The 20,326-nt window shown below is 36.2% G+C and overlaps 1 protein-coding gene across 1 annotated transcript in view; it reads right to left on the bottom strand.

The window, feature by feature from the left end:
• Window positions 1-20,326, bottom strand: part of DNAH12 (dynein axonemal heavy chain 12) — a 235,027-nt gene that overhangs the window by 52,345 nt on the left and 162,356 nt on the right. The window contains exons 46-56 of the mRNA XM_036869723.1: window positions 17,456-17,650; window positions 13,066-13,199; window positions 11,650-11,812; window positions 10,857-10,937; window positions 10,345-10,521; window positions 7,981-8,112; window positions 6,095-6,184; window positions 5,310-5,450; window positions 2,483-2,724; window positions 1,327-1,474; window positions 875-1,020 (exon numbers count right to left, since the gene is read on the bottom strand). Of these exons, the coding sequence (XP_036725618.1) occupies window positions 875-1,020; window positions 1,327-1,474; window positions 2,483-2,724; window positions 5,310-5,450; window positions 6,095-6,184; window positions 7,981-8,112; window positions 10,345-10,521; window positions 10,857-10,937; window positions 11,650-11,812; window positions 13,066-13,199; window positions 17,456-17,650 (1,649 nt within the window). The remainder of the gene's footprint in view (window positions 1-874; window positions 1,021-1,326; window positions 1,475-2,482; window positions 2,725-5,309; window positions 5,451-6,094; window positions 6,185-7,980; window positions 8,113-10,344; window positions 10,522-10,856; window positions 10,938-11,649; window positions 11,813-13,065; window positions 13,200-17,455; window positions 17,651-20,326) is intronic.

Genomic DNA, 20,326 nt, shown 5'->3' on the forward strand with positions numbered 1-20,326 from the left:
TAAATAACCATTTATAAGAAACTATTTCTCAGATGAGAGTAATTTCCCAAGTTTTTGAAAGTGATATAAATAAAAGGATAACAATAAAAACCATTTGGAAAACTCACATAGTTATCACACTATCAATGAAACTGTTGAAAAAGATATACATGAAATTGCATAAATTATTGTTATAGTATCATGAAAATGGGTAGAAATACCTAGTTAAAATAAATACATTGAATAGCCAAAACCTGCAAATGGCCCAAGTGTCCATCAACAGGAAAATGCATAGTTATATAGTCATGTAATGGAATACTACTCAGCACAAAAATTAGTAAGATTATGCTGTGTGGAAAAAGCCTTATACAAAAGACTACATACAGTATGATTCCATTTATATGAAGTTCTAGAATAGGCAAAACTAACCTGTGATGGAAAATAATCAGAATAATAATCTCCTATGGGATGAGGGTGGGGATTTACTGGGAAGGGACAAAAGAGAATGTTTTATACCTTGACAGAGGTTTGGGTTGCACAAGTTCATACTTTTGTTAGAACTCACTGAATGGTATAGTTTTAAGTTTTGTGTATTTCATTGTATGTAAATTTTACCTCAAAAGAAAAAAAAACAAATATTGAACTTTAGTTAATGATATGCATGCTGAAGTATTTGGAAGGAAGTAGATCCATGTCTGCAACATATGTTGAAATACATAAAAAAGGATGAATTGATGGATGGATAGAGGGATAGATAAAAATAATAAAATGTTAATTGCAGGATCTAGGAGGTAGTAGCTATACAGGCACTTACTCTAAAATCCTTTCAACTTTTCTCTATGTTTGAAAACCTTAAAATAAAATAATTGAAAAATAAATACTTTATGTTCCTTACCAACGCCTGGAGTTATTAACAATCACTCCATTGTCTATGGAGAAAGTATCTGTAGGCAATCCAGCAATATTCCAAGCTCTAATTTTTACTGGATCACCCAGGGTCTTACTCAATGAGAACTCCTCTGAACATGGGATTTTTTTCTGCTGTAAGAAATAAACAAATTTTTTTGATGTTTTCTTTTGTCTTGTTGATTGAAATATTGTTAACATTAAAATACTGATTTGTTATTAGATATTGTTTAATAATTCTAAAGAACAAAAAGAAAACTGAAAGGAAAGTTGGACTATGGAAGTATTTTACTGATCAAACAAGAAGAAAAAAAGAAAAACCCCATATTTTCAGTCATTTCTCCCCTTCTCTGTTTTTATTATCATCTTTTCCCCCCAAATACCCCAACACATACTTTAAGTGTTCTATATAAAGAAACTTATGAAATATAAAACCATTACCTTGCACAACATGCTCCAATCTTCTGTACATGTTTGTCGAAAGCCAGCAGTGAAAGCACCAAGGTAGGCTATTACTCCTGCTGATACTAAGACATCACCAGTCAAATTTTCATATACTATCTGAAGGTTATCTGCAGCTTGAGACCATCTGGGAGATTAATCAAAGGCAAAATAGCCTCACCATAGAGAATGATCTAAGATAGTAATTGAAAGGGCTAGGGGCTTCTAGTCCAAACGCTATAACAAAATGCCATGAAATGTTGGGCACTTGCTTATCTATAAGCAAGGAGGTTGGGTCCCTTCTAGCTCTAACATGCTATAATATATATCTATGTTATACAAATGATAATCTACCTTTGATTATTAGAATATTAGGCATTTCTTACAGGACTTGTTCTTTCAGAATAAGCAAAACAAAAACAAAAAAAACCCCAGCATTTTGTCTAATAATTTTAATCAGGATGACTTGGTCTAGTGGCCCTGCTATTTGTTCCTGAAAAACATAGGAACATTTGCAATTCATTACCAAAAATTACATTTAAGTTGTATAGCAGCTGACATACTAATGCTAAGGTTGATATTTTTTTGCATTTAATGAAACCTTTACAATAAAAAGTGCATGCCAAAACCATCTAATCTACGCTACAAAGTATTGTCAAAAGTATGTAACTTTATCATGCTATTCATTCAACAAATATAGTTAATAACTATGATAGTTGGCTGGCCAGTACAAGTAAATAGATTAAAATAAAGCTAACTGGCTTTGTTATATCAAGTCAGTTATCCGAAATAAATTTAACAAAATGAACCATATATCCACTACTCCCTCCCAAACATTTTATTATGAAAAATTTTAACATACATAAAATTGGAAAGAATTGCACAATGATCACCCACATACTCACCACTTAAAAATTATCATTTGCTTTATTTGTTTCTTTCTCTCTCTCTCTCTTTTTTAACATTTGAAAGCAAGTTGCAAACACCATCCTTGACATTGATATTCTGTTAGGAGAAGCTTAGCCAGGTGCTTTATAGAAAGTCCCACAATCTCAACCAGCCATTTAAAAATCAGTAATCATAATAAATACCCAAAGAAAGTCACATATTCAAGCCCAACATTTTAAAATATTGTTAAAAGGAGTAGAAATCTGACCTTGATTTTTCTCCACCTAGTCCTCCAATTAGTTTTGAGGCTCTTTCAAGTTTCTTAGCACAGAGTTCCACCTGGTCTTCTAAACGAGCCTTTTCTTCAGTTTTCTCAAGAAATGTTGCTTGTAAATTTTCCAGATGATGTTCTACTTCTGCTAGTTCTGCTCTCTTCTGATTCAAAAGCTCCATTGTCTCAGCTAAGGACTTCTGAGCTTCTGTTAAGCGGGCTTTCTTAGGAGCCACTACCTGTTTGGGAACAATATATGCAGCTATAATGTGTACTATATGAAACTGACAATCGACATAATCCTTTATAGATATTATGAATTTTAAATGTTTATTTATGATTATAAATACATTTATCACTTATAACAATAAATTATATAAATTTTAAATGCCTTAAATCTTACATCATATTTTTATATGCAGATAAAGTAAAATATATTTCTATGTCTTATAAAATATATAAAATCATTCTGGACTAGCAAACTGTTATCTATAAAATAGGCAAGTTATTCTGGACTAATAAAATGTCATAATATGTAGCAAGAATAGCATAATATATAGCAAAATATCTCAAAATAATGAGGAGTTGCCATTCAACTGCTGCAAAAGAAATAGAAAAACATGTAACAGGAATTACAAATGCTTAAAAATACATGAAAGTGCTTTTTTTTTTTTTGGCATCTCCAAGTCAGCTTGGAAATTCTCAATGTCTTCCCAGTCAGCTGAGGCTTACATTTGCCTTGAGGGGATTAAGACAGTAGCAGTAATACAAAGAGAAATAAAGTCTCGGTGTTCAGCTTCACTACCAAAACTGAATTTTCCTCAACAAATCTTGAAAAGTGACACTTTGTTGAGAGAAAAAGAATTTTCTAAATTTCTTATTTTATTATGCTCATTAGTATCAATATATCAAGAATGGGGTTTGGCCAACTTGATCAGAGTGTACTATAAGCCACCAGTAGAAGGAATTTACAAGATGACCAAAGAGAGTATATGTCCATTTGAAAGAAGGGAGACCTAAGTCTTCTGGTACATTGCCGTGAATGAGCTGAAGGGTAAGAGGAAGAGTGAGGCAAAGAATCAGATATTGGGGCTTCCCTGGTGGCGCAGTGGTTAAGAATCCTCCTGCCAATGCAGGGGACACAGGTTCGAGCCCTGGTCTGGGAAGATCCCAAATGCCACAGAGCAACTAAGCCCGTGCGCCACAACTACTGAGTCTGCTCTCTAGAGCTCAGGAGCCACAACTACTGAGCCTGCGTGCCACAACTACTGAAGCCTGTGTGCCTAGAGCCCCTGCCCCGCAACAAGAGAAGCCACTGCAATGAGAAGCCTGTGCACTGCAACGAATAGTAGCCCCCGCTCACTGCAATTAGAGAAAGCCTGCACACAGCAACCAAGACCCAACGCAGACAAAAAAAAAGGATCAGATATTGAATTAGGAAGCTCCACTTTCTACTTTGGACTTTGGAGACGACCTTGCTGGATATCTCCCTTCAACCCCTCCATAACAACATGAGACAGGTGCATCAGAATTAAAATAGCAGTGTGGAGGTGTAGAGTGGAAAGTCAGAAAAGAACCTGAATACCTTAGATTCTCAGCTTTATAGAAAGGATCCAGAAGATTCCACATGTGTAAATTAGCTGAGTTGAGAGCTTGCCGACCTGCTGAGATTACTATGGGGAGGGACAAAATGTTCAAATGGAAGAACATCCATTAAAATTAATTTTAGGGCTTCCCTGGTGGCGCTGTGGTTAAGAATCCTCTTGCCAATGCAGGGGACACAGGTTCGAGCCCTGGTCCGGGAAGATCCCACATGCCGCGGAGCAACTAAGCCTGTGCACCACAACTGCTGAGTCTGCACTCTAGAGCCCATGAGCCACAACTACTGAGGCTGCGTGCCACAACAAGAGAAGCCACCACAGTGAGAAGCCTGCGCACCGCAACGAAGAGTAGCCCCCACTCGCCGCAACTACAGAGAGCCTGTGCGCAGCAATGAAGACCCAACACAGCCAAAAATAAATAAAAATAAAGTAAATGTATTTTAAAAAATTAATTTTATTTCTTTAACAGGTGTATAAAGGTCTATTCCCCTGAAATTTACGGTCACAGTCTGTACCTCTCTACAGGCACATACACCTCATTAAGAATATCTTCTCAATCATTACAGTCTGATCACTCATCCTATACTCTGAGGTTGTTCTAAACACATGCTATCATGTATTTCCATGGGTATTTTTATTTATATTTCCTGCTCCCCTTGGTTGAATTCTGCAAGCTCCTGAGGGCAAGGCCAGTGTTTCTTTGGTCCTTTGCTAGTCAAATTTACAAAATGCTCTTAACCATTCTCTGCTCTCCCAGGAATTTGGCCTCAGTGGGTACTCCAAAAAAGACTCCCTATCACTGCATGCCATGGCTTGATTCCACGCTCCGCCTCTTAACCCTACTGGAATTTCTTACTTCTGACCTTTGCATCAAGATTTTAATCTGCCACTTTGCTCTTGGTGTTTTGGATTTTTCTTTGCTTCTGCTGTCCCCTCATAAAACTTAATTCTCTTTTGCCCCAGGTCCCTGTAGCTATAGGTCAATCTGGCCAATTCCAATGATCATCCCTGCTCTCACTTACACTAGTCCCAAACAGGTTATGTCACACATAAGTATTCTCTTCATCTACTAGATACTCAGTTAATGTCTGATGATTATGCTGCAGCAGGACAAATTCTTTGTGGTATCACTTTTAGAAACTTCTTAACTAGTAAATATCGGCATAGATTTTAATTTATGGGAATATTTCAACACAAAATGGATGCGCTGATCCTCAAAATACCTTTGCAACTCTGTCATACACTTCCATAGCCATGATCCATTTACACAGACCCTCAGCTGCAGAGGAAGCTTTAGCAACCTTAGGGGGATCAAATTCAGGGTTTGTTAAGTATTCACCACGAATCTTCTGCATAACAGTCACCTATAAAACAAAGATTTAGCTCTTAAAATTTCAACATATATCACGCAACCATAGATGAAAAATTAATCATACACAGTAAAAAAAAAGTATATAAAAAAGTTACTTTGCCTTTAAAAACCAAAGTGAGTACTTTGAGATATTTTTAAAATAAGCATAATTGTAGCAGTCATATTTGTGAGCAAAATATGCAAACTTATTACAGATAGTGAAACAAGATATTTCTTCCAAAAAAATTAAAAGACTTTTGTAGTTTGGGAAAACATATGGAAACAAGGAAAAAGAACAATTAAACATAAATAAATAGAAGTTTGGATGAAAAACAACATACTTTTTTACCTCACAAATTTGTATATCCAATTTATTAAGGAATAAGCTATTATAAGACACTTGGAGAACTCTATCATGTCAATAATACACTAAAACAGTAATTTATTCAATGACTTTTGATGGTCTGAAAGAGGAGAGGTTTTATGTATTATGAGAATTCATAATATAGTCATTAATAAATATAATATTCATTTATTTATTATCTTAATTCTAAAGACAGACTATCTTCTTACATTTTATATAATATTGCAAAATGTTAAAGATTTTATACATCTTGGCAAAATTACATTTGTAGAAAAAAATCCAATGAAACTCACCGGAATGTTGTCCTTGTCATATTCTCTCAAATCTCTTAGGAAATTCATATCTCCCAGAAGTTTTTTGCTAGGTCCCCAGTAATCTAATATCTATAAGTAAAATTTATGGAAACTTATTAGATGTGCAATTAAATATGCTTGATATAAAACTTTTCTTCTTGAGGTTTAAGGTATATTAATCCAGAGAAACTATACACTGTACCTTCAAAATATAAACCTACATCTCCTTGGAAATGAAATAAAGAGACTTCTCTCCCTGAGAACATGTTAAGTATATCAAATATTTAAAATATGTATATGAACTTATATATTGAATTTATTATTAAAAATTAAACATTAAAAGGCAAAAGATATGATTATTTCTCTTTAGAAAACTTAAGAAAAGCAGCTGGTATAAACACCATCACAGTTTTCATATAAGAAAATATATTTTTTTAACTTCAACTTTTATTTTCCATTAATCTTGACTTTCAAACCAGAAAGGTAGTGCCATAGACTGAAAGTTTGTGTCCTTTCCCCAAATTCGTATGCTGAAGCCTACTCCCCAATGTAATAGTATTTGGAGGTGGGGTCTTTGGGAGGTGGTCTTTGGTCTGAGAAATAGACCTCAGAGAGGTCCCTCACCCTTCCACTATGTGAGGACACAACAAAGAGATGGTAGTCTATAAACCAGGAAGTGAACCCTCACCAGACACTGAATCTACTGTAGTCTTGATTTTGGACTTCCCAGCCTCCAGAAGTGTGAGAAATAAATTTTTGTTGTTTATAAGCCACCCCAATCTGTGGTAATTTGTTACAGTAGCCCAAATGGACTAAAACAGGTAGCAAATATTTTTCTTATAGAAAATCTCCTCACCTACCTAGACTTTCCAAGTGGAATAAAGAAGAGAAAGCAGAAAGACCATGATTATACACAGCTCTGTCAGTTATAAGATAAAGCACATGGTACTTGTGCTAATAAAAGGTTTTAAATAAGTAGCTGCACATTCTTTTTATTAATTTCAGAAGCCTGATGGGGTGTATGTGTGTGTGTGTATGTCTATCTGTGTGTGCGTAAGTGAGAATAACTTGTTAAGGTAAGAGCCTATTTATTTTCTTTATCTTTATTATGTCAACGAAGGATAGAATGGCCAAAAAAAAAAATCCCAATTCTCCAATTCAGGAATTCAAACCTAGGTATTGTAAAAACCTAAAAAGAAAATAAGTCTATAAATTTAGTTTAGGATAGATGTTACACCATCTTTTTTAAGGGAGATACCTTTGAATAATAATTGTAATAACAACAGCTAACATTTAGTAATAAATGTGTAATATTTATTATTATAAACAGCTTACTGCTTATAAGGCCTTATACGTAAGAGCTTTATATGTATTAACTAATCTAATCCTTGCATTAACTTTGTGAGGCAGGTACTATGACAGTCCTCTTTTTACGGAGTTCCACAGAGGTTAAGCGTTGTCCCCAGAGTCACATTGCTAGGAGGGTCAGAAGTTCTGAATATAGACATTCTGGCTCCAGAGCAAATGCTTTTAACAACGTCACTGTACTGCTTAATAGCAGAATTTTTTGAATGCTCAGAAACAACACCTATATAACCATATCACGTTCTTGAGACTCTTAGCTGGAAAAGCACAGGTGTCTCACTGTTCATTCAACCCCACCCCATGACAGTGGGGAATTCTGCATAGACAGAAAAGGAGATGGAAACAACTGGAACTACATTTTTCTGATGCTATACTGCCTTAGCTTTATCTAGGATACATATAATCTGGAAAACAATATGTCTTCCCTGAACTGGGTACTGTTGACATTTAATTTGATAATAGTTGCTGTAAAGTGTTCTGTACATTCATGAATATGATATAAATCTGTGTCTAGTTATTACCTTGCCTCCAGTTCCTGAAGGATCTGAAATTTTTTCTGGTTTTATATCTTTCATAACACAAACAGCTGCCATAACTAGTTTAACACCAGATGGAGGATTCTTCATTGACTTCACAATTGTAATGTCAGCTGGCTAAATAAAAAGAAAACAGGGTATCTTCAGAATAGCCTACTTTTAAATAATGAGAGTTTCAAAAATAATGTTGGAGAATAATAAAGGCATAAATTTTCATTTGAAACTATAATTGTTTTTTGCTTTGCATGGTTATGAAAGAATTAACAAAAGAGAACTTAAGTACAGTAAACCAATGGTTCCCAAGTGTTTCAGAGTTCATAGGTCCTTATGAGAATATGGTGACAGCTAAGAATCTTCCAGAGAAAATATTTTTGCACACATGCACAAAATTTTTATATAGTCACATGCCAAGCCCACACATGGAATCCACGTTAATAACCCTAAGTTAAATAAAGACTTAATTCTATATTTGCTTACATGTTAGCTTTACCCACCAAAAATGAAAGAAGAGGTAAGTTCCAATTCCAAACTTATTTTCTAAAAAGGTATATATTGTTATGACAGACACAATTGATTCAGTTAGTTATTATCCACTCCAGTATCCTTCTGACTTCCCTTGCAATTGCTGGAAAGCTAAAAATTTATCTTAGTTTCCCATGCAGCTAGAGTTGTGGGAGGTCATTAGGTCCTACCATCAGATCACTTGAGTGATACTAGAATTCAGAATGAATAAGTGAGGAGACTTGCAGGGCACGAGGCATCTGTTTTGCTGATATGGATTATGGTGGAGGCAATATGGCTCTGTAAGAAGGCTCTGCAGGCTTCCAGCTCAGAGGGATCATTCCTCTGGTAGATTAGTGTCTCAGTTTAGCTTTGTGAGTCATTCCTGGCAGCTCGGCTTAGAATCTATTTACTTAGCTCTTCCAAGAATTCTGTAATTTATTTATAAAATTCCCTAAAGAATCTTTGCTAACACTAAATAGTCAATTCTCTTCTCTGCAACTGAACCTTAACTCTTTTATATAATACAGTATTTGATACTAGGAAGGGTACAAACAACTGAAAGGGAAACCTGATACTGATAACTTGAACTGGTGGTGTTTAAAGGCATCAAGAATCCTGTGAGTATCAGAGGATGCAGTACTGAAAGTCCATGGTACACAGTGATAAAAGTTACCTAAATTCATGCTCATGGTCGTCTAGAATGGAGTGTCTATTAAAAACAAACTTTGTCAAAATGATTGGCTCCTGTGATAAACATCTAAGGAGAGAATGAAGAAAGACTACTGGGTAGAATGTGGCTTTTAAATGAGACAGAGAGCAGACATGAAAAAAATAATAAGCTCAGAATTTTAATATTAAAATTCTGGTTAAATTCCTGGTTCACAGCACAGTGACAGTTTCTAAATATAAATGCCCTAACACAATCTTAAGTCTTACAACTACAAGTCTGATATAACTGAAAATCAGATATAGAGTTTGATCCTGAAAGATGCTGAATTACTGATAGGTTGAGCTCACCATCTTGTCTGGTATCTTACGTGAAAGTTGTAGCGGTCCCTAAACTTTCTGGCACCAGGGACCGGTTTCGTGGAAGACAATTTTTGCACGGATGGGGGTCGGAGGGTGGCCGGGGGATGGTTCAGGCGATACTGCAAGCCATGGTTCAGGCGGTAATGCGAGTGATGCAGAGCGGCAGATGAAGCTTCGCTTGCCCGCCGCTCACCTCCGGCTGTGCGGCCACTTTCCTAACAGGCTGCGGACCAGTAGCGGTCTGCGGCCTGGGGGTTGGGGACCCCTGAGTTAGGGCATTGATTAGGAAAAAAGGCAAAGAATGGGGTCTGAATATCCTGAACTTCCATACTACACTGGGCCTCCCTAGTCAACAGAAGCTGGTCTCTCTGCTCTGTTTGGTGAGGTTATTCTGGTTTTGCCTAAAGACCCTGTAGAGTCATACACAACATAATGTAATGCAGACAGGTGTGACCCACATCTATACTGGAAATGATCTTTAGGTTCTGCTGTACATGCATGTCCAGAAGGCTGCAGAAAGGTAGCTCGACATTCTATTTAACATATGCCTCCTGGTCCATGTACAGAACCACTGTGGCCTCTTGGAGATTATTCCATTCCCACTGGAATATCCTGAATGAAAATTATAAATAATATATGAAAAGCAAAAATATAAGATAACAGTATAGCAAAAAGGAATTGTTAAGAGTCAAGTTTCATTTGACTGGACAAAAACAATATAATACCACCCACTGAAAGTGAACTACACCGAATTAACCAAGTATCTGTATGCAGTTTTACTTTGTTGATGAAACACAAGCTAATTCAAACCCTTGCCTTTAGTGTATCCAGTGCAGACAGAGCTGCTTCCAAAGCTGGAATCGCCTCAGCTAGATCACTTTCACACTCATTTTTCAGAGCTTGGGCTTCTTCAGCCTTTCCACTGGCTATTTCTTCATCAAATTTCACAAACTTTCTTTTTGCTTCCACTTGTGCAGATTCTATCTCAATAATCTAAAGAAAAGAAAGAAAAAAATAAAGACATTTCCTTAAACATCCTAATGCTTTCTCTATCCTAGAGAGAAAAGAAATTTGAAGATTAGGGAAACTGACATATCATTTTGAAGGATAAAATGATGAGAAATATAAATACACGTGACCTAATTTGGTAATGGGCTCCCCATCTCTCTTCAAAAACAACAGAAACCACATGGAACCCAACGAGTCAACTGAAAAGGGTATCATCCCTAAGATCTAGTGGCAAAATAATTAAGGCTTATTTTCAAGGCTGATTTTACATATTTCAATTGTCCTCTGACATCAGTTTTTAAAAATTCAGGATACTTTACCTGCATCATATGTGCATTTTCAATTTTAGCTTCCTCCAATTTGGGCTGTAACTGAACAAGCTCTATTTTCATTTCACCAACCTAAGTAGACAATTTGTCATTAGTTTTCATAACTACAATAGCTACGGAAGCCAAACAGATAAAACTGAAACTTAAATGTATCATAAGGTATTGGGGACAGAAAACCTTAACTTCTTTTTTTTCCAGTTCTTTACATGATAAACAAAACCATGAGAGTGTGGCCAGTTTTCTTCACAAAAGACTTTATCTTCCTTGAGTATGACAGGGCAGTGGAAGAATGCAGTTGTTGTGGAAGAAAATCAGATAGAAAAAAGGTGGCAGCTCGGGCTATCCCTATTATACTATGTGCCTGGTATACAGTGCATCCAGACCACCCCAACACTCTGTTGCCTATGTTGAAATAATGCTAATAAGTATTACTAGCACTTGACTCATTTAAAAAAAAACCAATCTTATATTTAACCAGCTATTACAATAAAAAGTCAACCCTGACATTATATTCTCTCCAAATGCCAAAAAATTAAGAATAAAACTGGGTGTATTTGAGTCTGTGTGGTCTGGGAAACTCAGTGAACTTCTGTAAAATTCACTTTACTCATCTGTAAAATGAGGATCATAAAAGTGTCCACCTCATGGAGTTGTTATGAGGAATAATTGAAGGAATGCACATGAAGCACATAACACAGTACCTGGCACATAATATATTCTCAATAAATTATAGCTCTTCTATTTCCCATTATGTATTACCATTTGAGCAGCTCCTCAAATTTACCTGAGACTCAGCAAAAGCTAATTTGTCAAGTCCATTCACATATCGCTGTTTTGCTTCCATTACAGCTTGTTGCCTCTTAGTCAAAAGCTGTCGAAATGAGGCAATAAGTTCAAGGTAAGAAGTAGCAGTAACATAGTTATGTCGTCCTAACGCGTGCAAGAACCTAAAAGAGAGGCAGATAGCATATCTTACTATAAGTAATGGGTTTTACAAAGTAAGAAGTAAATTTGACATAGCATTAACAACAAACATTTAAGAATAAAGGTTAATTTTATTCAGAAGCTGCTGAGTACTTGAAGTTTACAAAATCCTAGAATTTTACACAGAACCATATCCGAATTTCTTGTCTACAAAATATCAAATAGCAATGGTGTAGTTAAAAAGCACAAATCAACAAAGATATGTCTCAAAAGAGAACTATAGCAAGAAAGATATAAGTAGGTCTTTTTACATGTTTCATATGCCAGGAGGATCTAAGAGACCCAAGATACTGTACACAAGTATAGTAGGAAAGGGGACTGCAGATAGCATAGCAAGAATGAGTCATCATTCCCTGCACACGTGTCACATGTTGGTTGAATGGGGTTTGGCCAGAAATATAAGACTACTACCCATACACATAAAAACAATGGATACAATGATGTTTCACAGCAAGTATGTAGACTAGAGCCCACTGATTGGTTTTAACTGTCCAAGCCAAACATGTTAGCTGGCTGTAAAACTCTGGCAATATACTATGAGCACCTTTGAAATGAGGATCTCAGAGATGAACAGAGGTAAAACTTATAGGCATCCACAGCCCACCAACCATCTCCCTCCTTGTCTGAGAACTTCCAACCAGTGCCCCAAGAGCAATGCTTGTTCTGTGAAACCTGCCAGCATAACCACAGCAGATCAGAGCAGGGTTGGGCACTGGACACAAACAAGGCTAATCATATTTTGGAATAAATTTGGAATAGAGAGCTGGAAACAGCAGTCTCTGCTACAGCTGGAATTGCAAGAAGTAAAATTGAGAATCTAGAGGCAGACAGCTAGCTTCCTCCATATATACTGGTAAGTAAAAAATTCAGTCTGTAAAGAGAAAGAAGAAAGCAGATGCCCCAAGAGAAACAGGGATGAGAAACAGAGAAAAAGCATTTCTGAGTTTGTGGTGGCTTTTTAACTCCTGCTTCCAGTCACTTCTAAGATCCAACTGTATTCTTTCCCTTAAACTTTGTAAGGTACCCCTGTATCTTTGTAATAAATTCCTCTCTTTGTGAAACCTAGATCAAGTAGCTTTCTATTACTTACAAGTCTTAACTAATTAAATGATTGGAGAGACTTAGAAGACATAGAAATCCTATTAAAATTTGGGGCTTTCACAAAAAAAGATGCTTTAAAATACAAGGCATTATTGTAAAATTTATTAATATTAACCTTTCTGAAAGACGCATAATGGAAGTGTGAAAGTGTTTGCAGATTGGAACTATCTCTCGTCGTTCAACCTCAGTAAGCTCCAGTGTTTCTAAGAATTTCACAGCTACAAGTTCCAGAGCGTCTTCGGGCCATGGCTAAAAATAAGAAAAAGAAAAGCAAATAAAAGTTAAGATGATTAGTCACACTTCAGTTATATAAAATGTCTTCCTGTGCGAGAAGAATTTGGGGTTGAGAAAATTAAAACCTTAATAGGGAAAATAGAATTAGGGGGACTAAGGTCACAATAAATCTATGAAAGATCTAATAAATATTTTATACAGTAAAATTAAAGATAACGCAATATAAAGGAAAGGTAGATAATAATTTACGTATCAAAGATATACTACACTGCTTCCCTAACTCTTCCACTTGGACATCTAGTAGGCACCCCAAATTTAGTAGGACAACGGCACAGGCTGCTTAGTTGCTCTCCTAATACCTATCAGCCCCCTTTCCTTAGGACTCCAATTTTATTCTAGATAGCAATATGCCCAGTTATAATACAACATTTCCTAGACTCCTTAGCAATTCAGAGTAAATAATGACATATAAGCAAGCTCTCTAGAGAATTACATAGAGCTGGCATGGGTACTTTTTGCCCTACTTTCCATTATTCTACTTTGTTCCCGGAGCACAGATGTGAAAGTTGGAGATCTAGCAGCCACATTAGACCATATGATGACTCTGAAGATGGAAACCACATGCTAAGGATAGTAAAGAAGAACATGGGATTCTGATGACTTTGTTAAGTCACAAAAGTCCCAGTCTGCTTACCTTCAATTTTTTTTTTCTATATGAGAGAGGAAAAGAAAAAAATAAACCTATATGTTTAGTTTGGGTTTCTGTTACTAGCAGCCCATCATAACTCCTACCTGTTATAACATCCAAAGTTGAACATTTGATTTTCTTCCCCACAAATTCACTTTTCTTCCAGTATTCCCCATCTCAGTGAAATGGTTCCTTTGCTTTTCCTAGAATACACCAAGTGTGCTTCTGCCTCTGGGCCATTGGATTTGCTTTCCCTCTGACTAGAACCCTCCCCACCTAGACCTCCACGTGGTTCACTCTTTCACATCTCTGTACAAATGCCAATTTACCAGGAAGTTCTTCCCAAAGCACTCTTTCTAAAACAGCATTCCTTCCCTCATTACTCTTTCCCTTATCCTGAATTTTTTCTTAGCACTTACCAATGTCTGACGTATATATTTATTTGTTTTTGTCTGTCTCCCCGACTCACCACTAAAATGTAAAGTCCACGAAAGCAAGGACTTCTTCCTCACTGCTGGTATCTTCATTGCCCAAAACAGCTCTTGTCAATAAATATTTGAAATATTTATTCAATGAAATAATTTATGTTAAATGAGTAATTAATCTCCACTTTCTCATTAGAGTATTTTCCAAACTTCATTTCATTTAGATTCAACAAGATGCTTATAATTTTTGTCTTTATAGTAGACAATATGCTTTTTAAGATCAATTTTTTCAGTGTCTGGCCCTCTATCCTGGTAAAAGTCAAACTTTTTTGATCAAGCACCCTATTAGTAAAAAAAAGTTTTAAGCACACACTACCAGTGTACACATACTTATTAACAGATTATATTCATATGGTATTACTGTACTAATATATATATTTTTAAACCTCAAAAGGGGCATCTAAAGAATATTAAGATAAATGAATTTTTGTAAAATGCCAAAATAAGTGTCATATGACACTTTTCCGATCATGTAACTCTTTTTATACTGAAAAAGCTTCTCCCAAAAGCTCCCTGGCAGACTTTAAATCCAGATCCATTGGCGAGCAACGGGTCATGAACAGGCTCATGTGTAAAATGGTCAACAGTAAGAGGAGTGAGAGCACCAATGCTGACTTAGACAAACCAGGAATGAATCCCTATTATACATGGCTACATGGAGAGTGATTTCCCAAACAAAATCAGAATTCTGTCAGCAAAGATGGAGTGGGTAGAAAATGGCTGTTGATAGGTAACCACGCTATCATAAGCTAATATTGCAAGTCACGACATACCCTGGGAATAAGCTTTATTATTTAAACACTTGATATAAATCCATATTCCAAATAGCCTTCTTAAATTTGTTTTTACAAATGTCTTACCGGATCTTGTTAAGTAGTCATTGTTTTTGCCTTATAATGTAGCTGACACAGAGCTTGGGCTAGCTCCTACTAGTTTATGACATTCTCCTACTTTCCACTTACAACTGCATTATGTATCTTCAATTTTTAGTTCATTGCAGGAATCCCTCAGGGTACCTTGCATACCATCTATGACACGTGGCCATTTGACATACAAACTGAGTAAGGGTGTCAATGTTAATCCATATGAAATATTTCATACAAAAGCGAATATTCCAGTAAATCCTTCCCTTATCCTCTGAGTTGTTTTGGCACCTCTGGTGAGAGTACACCCTACTTTGGAGAACAGATATCTATCCAAAAAGCCAATGACTTCCTGACTATGTGACACAGTGGTTTACACTCACTTTCTGAGTTTAAAAGAGCCAGGCCCCAAACAATGCCATCAGCGCCCCTGACACAGGTTCTATAGCCCCACTGTTCCACTATAAAATCTCTGTTCCTCTCTGTTATCCACTTAATCTCCCTTATCTATTTGCAACTCCTAGTTCCACCTTTTTAAAAATTTCCCCCAACAAGTATGAATCACATAGAACAGAAAGTCTCATGGTTATAAAAAACATATCCAGAAGTAGTAGAATTGTATTTATAAGATTTCACAAAAGAAAAACTTATGGTTGGACATGCTTTGTTCATCTGTTTGTTTGGTTTTGGTTTGGGGCTACTTAATGGAAGCAATATTAAGATATAGTTTGCATAAAGCGAAACACAGCTTTTATTGTTGTATAAACACTAAAACATCCACTAGCTGAAACATATTGCAATCCTCAAAAGGGCAGAATTAGTTTTTCAAACATGCAATTGATAAATAGGCAAAAGAGAATAAAACAAATCAGTATCAGAAATTTATCTTTTAAAGAAATTATCCAGGGTCGATCTATAGTCCACATTCTGTTAGGCATAAAACAAATAAATAGAAGGCACCATGAGTTACCCTTCTCAAGAGCATAAATACTTAATGGTTTTACACAGGCAGTGACGATTTGCCTTGTTTAAATGAGGTGGTGGCCTGCATCATTTGCTGCTGGCATGACTGAAATTGCCACCAAGTTGGTCTTCCTGTTTCTTGTTTTGCCCCACTCCAAATCATCCACCATATAGCCTCCAAGTGTTTTGGGTTATTCCTAAAATATAGATTAGCTAAATATATGTTAATGCCCCCACAATGTCTTTGGGATAAAACCAAATTCCTAGGCACATTTACAAATTCCTTTATAGCCTGGCACCCACTTAAAGCTCCAACTTAACTTCTGCTGCCCTCATTGCCAGTCAGCCATACCAAACTATTTGCCCAAATGAGCCATGCTCTACCCACTGTTCCACCTTTGCACGTACTAACCTCTTGTGATAGTTAATTTTATGTGTCAACTTGCTACGGGCCAAAGGGTGCCCATATATTTGGTCAAACATTATTCTGGGTGTTTCTGTGAGGTGCATTTTTGGATGGGTTCAATATTTAAATGAACAGACTGAGTAAAGCAGGCTGCTCTCCCTAATGTGAGTGAGCCTCATCCAATCAGTTGAAGGCCTGAATAGAACAAAAAGGCTGACCCTCCCTCAGATAAGGGGGACTTCCTCCTGCCTGATGGCCTTCAAGCAGGAACATCAGTTTTTTCCTGCCTTTGGACTCAGATGGAAATATCATTTCTTCCTAGGTCTCAAGCTTGCTGGCCTTCAGACTGGAACTACACCGTCAGCTCTTGTGGGTCTCCAGCTTGCCAGCTGCAAATCTTGGAACATGTCAGCCTCTATAATCATGTGAGCCAATTCCTTATAGTAAATGTATGTACAGAGAGATAAAGATCTCTCTCTATATATATCTTTACACATATACGTGTGTGTGTATATATATATGTATATATAAAACACATTCTGCTGGTTCCTTATACACCCCCTCCTCTATGTAACGAATTCATTTTCATATTTCAGAGAGTCACTGTCTTAATAAGTACACCTTTCCCACACCAAGACTATGGCTCTTTTATATAATTGTTGACTGCTCACTTGCTGACTGCCTTTTTTGTCTTCCAGTCTAGAGTGTGAGCTCCTTTTAGGGATCATGTAGTCTTACCAGTCCCTGGTGCTGCCATTAGAGTAAGTGATCAAGAAACACTTGATGAATGTAATCTAATAGAGGTTGAGTAAGATTTCAGCAAAATTCCAAAAGATTTAGTTGTCCTTCCCCCCCAAATTACAAACCTGAAACCAGTCAATGGTACAGCAATTGATGAGGGATGGGAACTGCCTCAAGCAATTTCGAAAGGCATCTCCAATGGGACTAAAGGCCACTACAACATGAAGATTATCTTTGCAGCGATTCACAAAGAAAGCAAACAGGGCTAAGGGGCTGAATTCATCGTGTTTATTGCCAGCCTGAGCCACAGGACGAACACCCTAGGGAATACCAGAAAAAACCTCATAAATAAAAACAGGTATGCTGATAATAAGATTAGTAGATATTGGAATATTAAGAATTTTTATTACTCCCCTTATAAATATCTTTAAATTTTTGTTTTTATATCAAAATAATGGTTTTGTTATAGCTTGCACTTAGAAGACTACTTTCAATTCTGTAATTCTATAATTTAAAAACAAATATCTGCCAAAAATTTAACTTATAAAAATACAAAAGTTCACCAAGATATATGTGTGGGACTATAATTCAACATTGTTTTTAGGAGGAAAAAATATAAACAACTAAAGTGTCCAGTTAAAAACATTATAGGGACTTCCCTGGTGGTCCAGTGGTTAAGACTCCGCGCTCCCAATGCAGGGGGCCCGGGTTCGATCCCTGGTCAGGGAACTAGAGCCTGCATGCCACAACTAAGATCCTGCGTGCCGCAACTAAGACCCGGTGCAGCCAAATAAATAAATAAATATTTAAAAAATAATAAAAAATAAAAATAAAAACATTATTAAACATCCATATATTGTAATTTTATACAACTGTTAAAAATAATGAGATGCATCAACATGTGCTATGGCAAGATCAGCAAGATAAAATAAATGCAAGAACAAACTGTGCAACAGTATGTATAATACGATCCTTTTCGTTAAATTAAAAAATATATAGGTGCATATGTGTGAGCACGTACACACTTTTTTATGGAAGCAATCACAAAGAACAATTAATAGTGGTTACTTTGGGTGAGAGGGACTTAAGGGAGAGTGAGAGAGAGGTCTTCATATTTTATCTTGGACATTCTTCTTGGTTTATATCATTTTTTTTCCATTTTGGACGTTCTTATGTTGTTTGAATTATCTAATTTTATTCTTACAATATTTGTATTTTTTGAAACGTTAATAGAGTTGTTTGGTAATGAGATTATAGGTCACTTTTAATTTTCTTCCCTTGTATATCTCTATATGAGAAAGGCATCTTACATGTAGTTAGGCATAATGACTCTAGAACCAGACTTCTTGAATTCAAATCCCCGCTTGCAGCTGATTACCTATGTGACCTGAAGGCAAGTTACTTAACCTCTCTGTACCTTAGTTTCCTCATCTGTAAAATGGGGAAAAGAGTACCTACATCAAAGGATTGTTGAGGAATCAAAAAGCCATTACATGTGAATACTTAAAATAGTTCTTTCCACATAGGTAAGTACCTTTCAGCTTTTTATATCCTACCTTTCTCTTTGTTCAAAGCAGAAAAGGTTTCATAGTCAATGAATTATCTTATAAATAGATTTAAAATTTTTTCAATAGCAAATTTAGGGAGTGGTCACAATGATCATACAATTTCCAATGTTATAACAATGAATTTATTTCTAAAAGAATTCTCTATTATAGATATATGATAGCTATATCTATGGGAAACGGTAAGTCAACTCTGTATATTCATTCTGACAGTAATTCTCAAATTACGACTATTATGATCAGTGTCAATCTATGAAATTATGTTCAGGTGGTCTACCTGCATTAACTCTGAGTTAACAGGGGGACATTCAGATAGAGAAAGGTAATACATGGTTGTAACTGTAGAACAAGAGTTCACGAAAGGGCCAGGATGGTGATATAAATATAGGGGTTATTTACACAGAAATATTGGTTAATGCTTCTAGAGTAGAAGTAGGGAGTAATACACACACACACACACACACACACACACACACACACACACACTTTGGGAGCACAACTGATTCTGGGGAGCAAGTAAAAGACTAGTTACTGAAGGAATAATTAGGGAGATAGGAAACAAACTGAGTGAAATTTCATAGCAGTCAAGAGAAAGCAGAGTTTAAAAGAAGGAATGATGAATTATTTCAAAGATGAATCAGAATTTTAAAAGGGAACTGAGAAAATATCACTAAATGTGGTAAATAAGTCACTGCTACACTGAGAAAAATATTGCAATAATTTAATTCTGCAAGGAGTGCAAATGGAACAGTGGAAACGGTAGTCAGGAAATAGAGGTTTCTAGAACTCAGAGGTTCTGAGTCTAGAATGCTGATGTTGATGCCAGAGAGATGTGCTGAGTCTATAAGAGGTGCCCTCTAGGCAGTGCCAGGGCCAAGCTACAGAGGTCAGTTATAGGAAGTGAGGTTTAGAGTAAAATGTTTGCCAGATGGATGAAATAAGCAAAGTGGTCTTCAAAGTGGGATGCAGGGTATGTAAAGAAATTAATATAACTTCTTTTACATTACCTTTTATATTTTTAAAAATTAGTATAAAGCAAGCAAAAACAGGAATGCATTTTGGTACCCCTGAGTTCTGACCATGACTATTTCCTTGTGGAAAAACTGGTACGGTGTTCCTAGGTTGGAATATGAAGGAAAGAAGTTCTTAAGGCTACTGTTGGGTCATACCATAAAATAGTGAAGCAATGGAAAAGCTTTGTAGCAAAATGATGAGAAGAAAAGATAAACAATAGCTACAGTGAGCAGAAAAGCCTTGCAAAGCTTAGAAAATCCCACTCCCCAAGGTGCCCTATTCCTTGGGTAGGAGTTTGAGGGATGAATTTATCCTATAAATTAGGAGAATTACGATTCTTCAGCAGCCTTAGCCACAACCTGGATGCTACTTGGGATTTTTTTTCCTTTCTCCTTCCCCACGCCAGGCCATGAACTG

The sequence above is a fragment of the Balaenoptera musculus genome, chromosome 11 (assembly GCF_009873245.2).
Source record: "Balaenoptera musculus isolate JJ_BM4_2016_0621 chromosome 11, mBalMus1.pri.v3, whole genome shotgun sequence".
Taxonomy (NCBI): Eukaryota; Metazoa; Chordata; class Mammalia; order Artiodactyla; family Balaenopteridae; genus Balaenoptera; species Balaenoptera musculus.